This window comes from Limanda limanda, chromosome 6 (genome assembly GCF_963576545.1).
Source record: "Limanda limanda chromosome 6, fLimLim1.1, whole genome shotgun sequence".
In the NCBI taxonomy this organism is placed as follows: Eukaryota; Metazoa; Chordata; class Actinopteri; order Pleuronectiformes; family Pleuronectidae; genus Limanda; species Limanda limanda.
In genome coordinates, this window is record NC_083641.1 from 13433210 (window position 1) to 13444841 (window position 11632).

At 39.1% G+C, this 11632-nt stretch overlaps 1 protein-coding gene across 1 annotated transcript; it reads left to right on the top strand.

The window, feature by feature from the left end:
- Nucleotides 1-1472: 1472 nt before the first annotated feature.
- Nucleotides 1473-11127, top strand: gdpd1 (glycerophosphodiester phosphodiesterase domain containing 1). The gene is made up of 11 exons (XM_061073182.1): nt 1473-1629; nt 2354-2503; nt 3288-3330; nt 3831-3966; nt 5350-5395; nt 5660-5781; nt 6081-6170; nt 6541-6674; nt 7855-7914; nt 9338-9389; nt 9733-11127. The coding sequence occupies exons 2-11, from the start codon at nt 2368-2370 to the stop codon at nt 9865-9867; spliced, it is 954 nt and encodes a 317-aa protein (XP_060929165.1). The 5' UTR covers nt 1473-1629; nt 2354-2367; the 3' UTR covers nt 9868-11127.
- Nucleotides 11128-11632: the final 505 nt, after the last annotated feature.

Sequence of the window (11632 nt, forward strand, 5' to 3'; positions counted from 1 at the left end):
GTTTATTATGAAACATTTATGTTCTTTTTGATTGTATAACCTGCATCAAAGTAATTACCAATTTTATGAAAGGATTTGGAAATATCAAGCTTCCGAGCAGTAATTACATTTCTACAATAAAAGAAAAATAACAGATAATAGCAGACTCACATAGAAATACTGTTGTAAAAATGGATGACATGACAGTTCCCCAATAGCGATGCCAAAGCTTGTTGATTGCCCCCTGGTGGCTGGCTGCAGTATAGGCCTTGAATCCCAAACTACCTGTCAGGACCAGGTAATCCCTTCCCCCACTGTTCCCTTTCCATAGGTGGCTGGAGCTGGGAGGGGCCTCCTGTGGAACACCTTCACAGCTGAGACTCATCTAATCAACTCCACCTCCACTCCATAAAGCCTCAGCTCATCTCAACAGTCTTCGCCAGATCGTCCGTTCACCTGTGTGGTTCAGCTGCACACCTTCCTGGTTCTACTACATGCCACAGAGTGCTACCTGCTTGCTACCTGCATGCTACCTGCTCCGGCCTGCTACCTGCTATCTGCCTGCTACCTGTCTGCTACCTCTCTGCTACCTGCCTGCCTTATTGGAATTTCCAATAAACCCTTTTCCTACCATCTACCTGCCGTGTTCTCTGTCTGCACTTTTTGGTCCGCTTAAAATTAATATCGTAACACTACCAAACAAAACAGTATTTGTACATATCAAATAAAATTTACTTAAAGTTAGTTTTTGTCATTTTAGGTTATCAAACTGATTCACGTTCAAGCGTTAATTTTCCTGTTTTTATTATGGTTGGTTAATTGATGCCATAAAAATGTCAAATTCATGATTAACAGATGAGAATTATAGTAACAAACTTCATACCATTGCCACTACTGCTCTGACTCAAAATGCACAAGATGGCAGCGATGGTATCTCAATAGTTTTACATGTATATATATATATATCCGGCAGAGACGTGGAGACGTGGAGCCATGGAGATGTGTCGTCCATCTTTATTTTCAGTCCATGGGGCCCAGCAACAGATGTGTGCCCCAGGGCCCTGTAGGAGATCAATCAGGCCGTGGATAGTTGTTCTAAATTCACATTTCAATTGTATATTTCATTGTTGGACTGATAAAAATGTTTGCACCTCTTCTTGAACTGTCCAATATAGGATGCACTATTAATCTTGAATACTTTTTTCAAAAGTTAAAGTGATATGAATTATAGTTACTAACATGTGTTAGTTTGACGTGTTAAACTATGAGGTACATATTATTTTCCAATATGTGACCATGATGTGTATAATATATTTATAGAACTTCACTTTAAACTGCTTTCTTTGATCTTTGATCTTCTTTTTTTGGATCCTATGTGTTGTCACAAGTTGTCAGTGTTGTCAGTGATCCTATATAAAGTTGTCAGTGTTGTTGTTGTTGGACGCTCAGCGCTACGCATGCGCAGTGAGTCTCCAGCGGCACCGGAAGTCATAGTCAGCTGTGGAGCAGAGGACAGGTCCCACCATCACTTCATCTCCACACAAACAAGCTTCCTGCTCAGCTCCATGGACTCCGACTGACCTCACCAGCCACTCGACAAGTCAGTCAACACCAGGGGACGAAGGAACCCGAACCAGTTTGATGACAAAGGTAAAAATGTCACCTGAGAGCTCGACGAGCAGCTCGGCTAACGTTAGCCTCACCTAGCCCGTGTGCTAACGACGTTACCTGTTGACGTGACTTTGCGTTTGTTTGGGAGAGTCCACGTTCTTAATGATTCATTAGATTTTATATTAATACAAACCTTTGCTCCAGTGCTGGCACCGAAGCAGCTCTGTTAGAACCTGAGGAGACAGTGAATAATGTGAGTGGAATATAACAAATACTATATTTCTGATGGAGCATCTCTGTGGTAACTGTACAAATGAATGTTGGTGGGAGAGAAACAACACAACCTCAGTCCTTGACTCCTCGGTTTCAATAGAACGAAAGTCCAATACACATCCATCTAAGGCTTAAACATTGTGAAACACAATGAGGAGGTATAACACACAACTTATTGACCTCAACTTTGTTTTGTGGTTTATTTAAACGTTTGTCATTCTCTGTCCAAAAGAAGAGTTTAAAGTCACAACTCTCACAGAGTAGCAGAAATCAGTTTTTAAACTTTAAAGGAAGTTATACATTCAACAATAGATAGTCAGTAGTTTTAGCCCTATTTCGTCTAGGACTTCAGCAACATTTTCTTTATATGAATCAATTGGAAAATACTTGCTGTCACTCATCCTGAATTTCTTTATTTTCAGACTTTTCAGGCTGTTGGAATCAAATATTCGTCACTGAGTATGTTGTCTGGTTTGTGTTTGTTTTGCAGGCGTCTGGCGAGAGATGTGCGCTGCTGTGTATGTCCTGTCGACGGTCACGGGCTACGTGCTCACCTCTGCACTGCTCATGAAATGTCCAACTCTACTGCACCGGAGGAAGCGGGAGAATTTCCTCAGCCGACACATTTCCCACCGTGGAGGTGAGTCAGTGGCACTCGCTCAAATTTCAGTTTTCTCACAAAGTCCCACTCAAAGAAAAGAATGCACGGCAAGTTTTGTATATGAACATGCTAAGATTTCAAAATGTATTTATCTGAATATCAACGTTGGATGATAATTACTAAGGAGTACATGGTTTGTAACTCTTTTTTTTTTACTTAACTCCAGTTTGTGGACCATTGTGCTTTTACTTTACATTACATCATATATCATATATCCAAAGCGACTTAAAATAAGTGCATTCAACCATGAGGGAACAGACCCACAACACCAAGAATCATTTAAGGACATTAGCTTCAAAAGCAGCAAACTACAAAGTGCGACATGTAAATGCCATAAATAAGTGCAACTAAACTTTATTATGATTACATTTTTACTGATGATGGTTATTAGACCCATTGTGCTTCTTAATGGGAGCTAATTACTTGTATATTTAGCAATAATAGATCTGTCTACCTATTCCACCTCTGTTAAGAATTTAATATTTTGTTTATAGATGCATTTGCATGGTTTTGATTGTATTACAAAAGTCTGTGTGTTTGCTTGTTTTGCGCTGTGTATGCTGCTGCCGCTATGACGTAAACTTAAAAAAGGAAAAGATTAATAAAATGACATATGCACTAAACAAAAGGTTGGATACTTGAAAGATGATTAGCTAAAGAAAGCACAAATAAAATGCCCTCATAGGTCAAGATCCTGGTTGTACCTGTTTGATCTGTATCAGCAGTGAGTATCACATGTAGTGTTTCCTTTTTTGCATTGCAGGTGCCGGCGAAAACCTGGAGAACACCATGGCAGCTTTCAAGCAGTGAGTATAACACATATTTGGTAAAGATGAAGCAGTTCTGATCGTGTTATCAGTCATGATTTGTCGACCAGCCATGATGTAAATCACACATATTGTCGAGAGCAGTTCCACCTTGTCGTCAGTCCAAGGAAAGAAATCCTTGCTCTTTCACAATTTCTTTCCCTTGTTTAGAATGTTTTCTGCGATTAACCACCCGAGTGCAAATAGACAATCTAAAAAGTGTGTGAGTAGATTATGAGACATAGAAACCTTTATTAATTTAGTTACAGAGCAAAAACGCCTTTTTAGGACTAAGACATATTGCTAAAGATGTAGCCTTCGGTCACTGGTCATAAAGGTTTAGATGATAAAGTGCTGTAATGTCTGTTTTACGAGTGTAAAGTGGTTTATGATTTTATAATGTGTGTTGACCTCAGTGCTGAGATTAACGTTTCAATGTCTCTGGAGTCTCCCAGGTATGTGATAAATACAGTGTGTGTCCTGCTTTTTAAATCATGCAGCGCTGTGGATCTGGGCACAGACATGCTGGAGCTGGATTGCCACCTGACCAAAGACGAACAGGTTGTGGTTTCTCACGACGCCAACTTGAGGAGGGCGACTGGTATCAATGCTGATATCTCTGACGTCGCCTACGCTGTGAGTTACTGCTCTGAAATGTCTCTTGAGTCATCACATTTCCATATCTGACAGAGAGATGCACTATATGAACACAATTATTGGGACACCTCTTAATCATTCAATTCAGGTGACTCATTCAGTGTATAAAATCAAGCACCTTGCAGTCGGCCCTTAAAACAATTGTGACAGAATGGGTCGTTCGAAAGAGCACATTGAATTGGAGTGTGGCACTAAAATAGGCCACCGCTGCAACAAGTCAGTTTGTGAAATGTACAGAGTTACAGAGCAGGGTCGCTGAGTGCAGAGGCGCATAGAGTTCCAAACCTGATGGCATGGATTTCCATGGCCGAGCAGCTGGGGTTGTTTTTCCGGGGCTGGCCTAGACCCCTTAGTTACAGTGAAGGGAAATCTAAATGCTTCAGGTTAACAAGATATTGGTAAACTGTGAACGTCTGGGTGAGTGTGGTGTGGAACATCTTGACTCGCCCGCACAGAGCCCGGACCTTTCTACACACCTATATAATATTTGAACAGTTAGATAATATTGTTTTACTTTTCTGCCGGCAATAGCATGTAAAAGACCTGAGGTCGTGAGGTTCCCCTATATTTGAGTTAAAAAACAAACAACGAGTAACCTTGTGACCAGACTTATGTGAGGGAAGTTGAGTTGAGTTCTATCCCAAGTCATCTGATTATGTCATGTGGAACTATCAGCTGATTAATAAAACAATGCTGTTATTTTTAGTTATAAATATCTTTGATGATCTAGTCCAGTGTGTGACTAATAGCAGCTGCTTAATACAGCCCTTTTTCCATTATTTCTCTTAAACCTACTTTAGGGAAGTAATCATTTGGAATACAGGACGAGATGTTGAATATCCCCATTTTCTAAATGATTGTTCGTTCTACAGTATGTAAAGCCCAGTGATTAAGCACTCGTGGCATAATAACCTCCACCTGAGCTCAAACTCTATCCCACCAGGTTAAAGAAAGTGAAATAAAAAATTCCTGGATCTGCCTGTTTATCTGGATCTGTTCCAGTGTATTTAGTTCTTTCTTGAGTTATGGCCCGCCCCTCCACAAAAAACACTACAAAAATAAACCTCCTTGGCAGAGATAAATACACTGATAAATGCCACACACTAATTTGAAACCGTGATGATATTCACAGAACATTACTTTTATGTGACCTTCGGCCTCATAATAGAGAAGCACAAAGTTCTTCATATTAATCTCACTTTGTCATGTCCTCTCTGGGTTCCTGTCTGGTTTGTAAAGACTGTCAGTACCGTGAGCGCCCCCTGGCTCTCACAGCGTCGGAACCTGCCCTGACTGCTCAGGCTCTGACTGGAGCCTGTTATTCTTGTCTGTTAACCACTGACTGCTGTGTGCTCTTCACAGGAACTACCTCCATACCTCTGCAAGCTGGGAGTTACTTTTCAGAGGGGTAAGCATCACATGCACATGTGTAATGTAGTCACTTCAACACTCACTCATATACAGATGTTTTCTCAGAAACATCATTCAGTGTGCTCTACAGAGTGAACAGCTACATGTACATTCCAAGTGCTCTATGTTTTTATTGAGATAAATGCACAAATATTGTGTCAAATATGAATACAATTAAGTTTACAGCCTGTCATCTATCGTAAATATGTTCAGTTAATTATGTGAAGCCGCCTGTGTGTTTGACCTGTCCTTGTCTGTGCAGAGTGTTTCTGTGAGGGAGGGGAGGACAAATGCATCCCTCTCCTCAAGGACGTTTTTGATGCCTTTCCGAACACCCCTGTCAACATTGACATCAAGGCCAACAACAACACGCTCATCAAGAAGGTGTGTGTGTGTGTGCGTGTCTTTTCTTTTGGTCTTAAACCCTCCGATCAAACCGTTTTCTCGTGTTTTTTTCTTTATTTTTCAATTTCAAGTGTTTATCAAGAAAACAGACTTTAGTACGTGTTTATATATATATATGTATGTGTATAGTCAATTAGTTTTACTAATTGTGTAAGTAAAATGGTATTCAATGGTAACATTTGATGCTCTAAAAACAAATCCTAATTTGTGTTTTACTGCTGTTACATTTGTAAACATGTTTTATTGTTTGAGTTTTCAGTTATGGTTACATTTTTTAGGTCTCCGAGCTGGTTGTGAAGTACGACAGAGAACATCTGACTGTCTGGGGAAACGCCAGAAACCAGATTGTCAAGAAGTGTTATAAAGAGGTAATTTTATATGAGCTGTGTGGCCTTTATTTAATGACAATAAGATGTAGAGTTTATTCAGTTTTCTGAAATTATTATTTACTTTCCCGAATGTCAATATTATATGCTAATATTAATATAGTTTTTATTTAATATCCTTATAATGGGATGAGTAAGTTGCTGCAGTAAAGAGGAGTACTTATGTCCTGTACTGCAGGGTATTAAAATATTAACAATGATTTTGTATCTGCTGTCTGAGGGAAGTCAGTATTTCTCTTTTTGTTTCAGGTATAAAAACAAACAAATCATCTTGTGTCTTTTTAAAAGTATAGACTCACTGAATCCCCTGTAAACTGACCCTGAATCCTGGTTTTGTGTTTGTGTTTTGCAGAATCCTCAGATTCCAGTGTTGTTCAGCTTTCCCAGAGTGTTGCAGCTGTTGGGCCTCTTCTACACCGGCCTTCTGCCGTTTGTTCCCCTCAAGGAGCAGTTCCTAGAGATCCCCATGCCCTCCATTATTACCAAGTGAGTTCAGACTAATGGAAATGAGATCTGTGGAAAGAGCTGCTGGAGAAGGTAGCACTGCGCTTTACATTTAGTTGTGACTCAACATTTCTTGTTGGGAAGACGATCAAAAGACTACAAAAAAGAAGCGACTGGAAAAAAACGGCAATTAGATTTCCATTTATGGTTAAAATATTAATAATTTTATCATGTGTTGAACCAAGCTTAAAAGTTCATCATCGACCTTGGATATGAAAAAGCATTTTTACAAGGTCCATTTACTGTAAAGCTTCCAGACCTTAGTCACATCTTGTGGCCTTCATCAGCAGATCCGACCCATTTTGACACAGACAGACCTCGTTCAGAGACAGGAGGGTTTTCATGGGACTCAAGTTCTGTACTTAACTGTTTTGAACTCTACACACAGATGTACGCCACAAATGGAATTAACATGATTATTTAAATCACAAATAAACATACTCTGAGCTAGTTTTCTTTTTTAATTATGTACAAAGATAATTCCTTACTGAAGTCAGAGATTTGCTTTGATGTTGATGAGCTACTTGCTTTTCTTTCATTAAATGTAATCACCTTCTAACTGTTTGCAACAAGTCCTCTGTGTTTGTGTTGTCTTTGCCACAGAGCTGCTCTAAACAAAGTCACTCACTGACGAGTGATTAAAAGAGACTTTCACACCCTTTCCCCTGTTGGGGTGTGTTAGTGAATCATAAGGATAAATGTCACACAGCAGGTTAAACATGCTGAACATTCATTAGGATTAAATTATCTCCTCTTTTACAATTCTGTTGTCCCTCAGTATTTATGTTTCGCGACAAAGCTATTAAGTACACAATTCACCCCTGAAACACAGTGACTGTTATTGTATGTTGACGAATCAATCTGTTGTGATAAATGTGCACAACAGATATAATGTGATTCGGATTTGTTATGAACATTTTCCTTCATTCTGACTTATTTACGTCGACTTTAGTTAATGATTTCCTTTATTTCCTAGAATGAATTTGAATTTGTCTGAACTCAGCTGTTGTTGAAGTTTAACAACTTAATTTAGCAATAGGTTACCTTTTTGCGTGTCACATAACCTGAAAGGTTAAGCAAACTTTTGATCAAGTCTGAAAGCGGCAGCGACATTAGTGGCTTTTTTCCACAATTGAACAATATCTTCTGTGTGATTCTGCAGACTGAAGGATCCTGAAGGATTAACAAGGGGCCTGAGAATCGCCGCCTGGCTTGCAGACAGGTGAGTCACTCACTTGGTTTGAATCTATAATGATTTATAAAATGATAGTTTCATACATTACCATGACTTATGCAGAACCTTTACAGTTACTATTTTTTTTTTTGTGATCAAATTTTTATTGGGATTTGAAGAACAACAATTATCATCATTCAACAGCGCATAAATAAAGTAATTACCGTATACAAACATAAGTATACCCATGTACTCACACACACAGATACACACATACACGCCGGATAATAATAAAATGAAGACATAAAAATAAAATAGAACGATATATCTGAAGATAAATATATAGGAACAATTAAGTGCAATACATATGTCATAGAAGCAAAAAGGAAAAAGGTGCCATTGAAGTGTAACCGAGTTAGATCTATCAAATGGTTAGATTCCGTCCACAATTTACAGTACACACTAAAACATAAACAGGCAATATAAACCAAATAAAAGAAAAGAAAGCAGGACCGGAGGGGGGGGGGGGCTGAGCTCACACCAAAAAGCCCTTGAGAGCCTCCACTGTTCGAGCCCAGTACAATGACACTTCCTCCTTTGCAACATGAACGCGTGCTGTGGACAATTCAAGAAGCGCAACATCTATGAAGTTGAGCAGCCACTGTCGCCGAGATAGTATATGGGGTGGTTTCCACCTTGTTGCGATCATCTTTTTAGCTGCAGTTAGGCCAGCCAGAAATATGCGCTTTGAGGATTTCGTGAGTTTCAGTTGAGAAATATCATTTAAAATAAAAACAGATGGGGACAGGGGGATAGGAATGGACAATAGCAATGACAATTCACTCTGCACTAGTCTCCAAAAATGTTCAACCCCTGGGCATTCCCAAATCATGTGGAAAAAGGTGCCCACAGTGCCAGTAGTACATAGTGTACAGTTCGGATTATCTTTAATTTTCATGCAGTACAGTTTACGAGGAGTCATGTATGTTCTGTGAATTAAATTTAGATGAATCTGTTGGTGGTCAGGGTTTCTGGATGACTGTATAACTGTCTCCCAGACCCCATCCCAGCTGAAGTCGGGGTCAAGGTCAGGAATATCTGCCCGCCAAGATGCATTCACTGGCAGAGTACAATAAGATTTTTCAAGGAAATAACGATACAGTTTAGATACAATTTTTCTGGATTCCCGGGCCTGATGCAAAAGTTTGATTAAAGAGTGTTCCTCCTTTACAGTTACTATTAAACGTCACACTACCTTTGTTAATCTGTTTACAGACATGCACTTAACTCCAGATTATCCCCTTCAATTTATCCAGAGACGTTGTTTGTCCAAATCAGTTCTGCGGAAAATCTCTGGATTCTATGCTAACCCCCGAGTGAAACTCCAGATAATGTTTGGACCGTATTGTGTTCATGTCTGAAAACGGCTTTATACTTGTGGTTTCTGTAAATTAATATTTTTCTCTTTTAGATTGCTGATGAGGAAAGCTCTGTTTGAGCATCTCACTGCCAGAGGCATACAGGTAAGAATGCTTTTGTATACGCTCTATAGTTGTCCTCACAAATGAGGAAAATCCTTCACATTCTGATGGTATACAAAAGCACGCACATCCAAAACATTGTAAATATTGGGTGCTGGACAGAAGTGATTTAAATCAGGAAATGAGGGAGGTAATGATTCAGGCACAGGCCCCTCTTTGGACCCAACAAATCTTCTACACAACAGCTGACTAAATATATAAATAAATGTCTCATGTTTGCCTCGACTGCTGCTGTTAAGAGGACAGTAACATTCTTGAGCCTAGTGACACTCCCTCCGCTGTGTGTTGTGTGTTTCTCACTGTACGAGTTGTGCGTCTGGTTCAGGTGTACGTGTGGGTGCTGAACGACGAGGAGGACTTCCAGAGGGCGTTTGACTTGGGAGCCACAGGAGTTATGACAGATTTTCCCACCAGGCTTAAAGACTTCATGGACAGGAATGGCTTCTCAAAGCTCCAGTGACCTGCCAGACTCTACCTGACTAATCCACTTGACTCTAATCTGTATTGTATGTGTATCTATAAAAGGGGTCATAATGACCATTGAAATATGCCGTTTCCAAGTCTTATGAGTCTTGAATATGGCTTTTAACTTGAAAATATTTTAAATTTTTATTGATTTAATTAAATCTTTCTTTACTGCCTTCCAGTAAATGAGTTTGCAGTATAACTGCATGGCATATTGGGCTAGTAGAATCACCAGCAGATGCACCTTGATTTTGAAATGTAATGTCAATTTTTCTGTTTGTTTTTTTACAATCTGTCACATGCTGATCTAAGCCAGTGTGACACGCTACTCGTCCAGATGTGTGCATATGTGCCAGATTCAGACAAAACATCATTAATACGGGCTACTGCTCACATTTACAGTACGATTTGTCTCTAAAAACGTCTTATTATGTTTTATATGATATTTTTTAAGATGAAAGGTTGCACTTTGAATGGATACATAGTTGTATATTTGGGTGTAGTTTCCCATTTCAAGATCAAATTGTAGTGAGGTATCATTCTCCATTAAGAGAGAACTTTTGCACAAAAAACGGACTTGATCTAACTTATGTTATTGAGTTATACCTCTTTCACCTTTTGTTAATGTGATCTACAACAGCAGTGAATTTAAATTGAACTCAGATTTAAGAAATGTGTTTAATTCATGGGTTTTTACATGTTGAATGATGGCTGTATTTTAGCTGTGTGAAATTCAAAGACAACACCTCGCTGCGTCACAGTTTGAATGATTAAAGGTTATTATAACGGATGACCACTCTATTGATGCTCTGGTTTTCAGACCTGTGACACTGCAGTGAGGCTAAGTAATGAATGTAGTATTGTTTGGTATTGTACTGTCAAAACTGTGTTGGAGTTTTAATTACTTCACGCAGCTGAAATGAAATCTGCACATGGTTTACAGGTGTAAATCTGATTTCTGATATTTTTACTTTGTATTGAAAACGACTTTACATCACTATAATGTTTCTAATGGAGAAAGCCTTGTGATCAACCAATCATATTTCAGATCTTACACAAATTATTGCACTCTAGTATTGTAATACAATACCTGTGCAGCATTGTGTGTGGATTTGTTTTTGCATGAAATCAATATCTGACAAATTATTGTGTTTGAATATGATGACTTTGACAGGACCAGTGTGTGGACGTGTGGCCTGTCCAATGTGGTTGAAAATGTGCGTTTTTATCAATAAAAAAATAAAAGGTAACATAAGTTGTTTGTATGTATAAAAACCTAGAAATATTAATATTAATACAAATGAATGGGGTTTTTGTATGGAAAAAATATCTGGTTACTTCCAGCAGACTGACAGCAGGTGGCAGTGTTGACTGGAGGGATTCAAAGTTTTTTCCAGCAGCGAAACTGAATGAAGCTGGACACGTTTCACTCCAGATAAATCCACAGTCCAGACTTTCTTACTCTCATTCATTAACAAGACTGAGGTGTATTTAAAACACCTCGCGCCAACAACGAGTCTCTGCCATAAAAAGTTTCTGCCGGAGTCTGTTCTTTATAGAGATAAGTTAGGAAAATGTGGGTTGCCAGTGATTTCATTGGTTGCTCGTTTCTACGTTTTGACCAATGAGCACAGTGTTGCTATGGCTGATCGGTTTGTTGATTGGCTGAAGCAGCTGTCAGTTATTCATCAAGCCAACTCGGCTTAGTCTCTGGTCAAGATAATTCACTGTGTGGCGGAGTGCACTTTATTACTTTATGG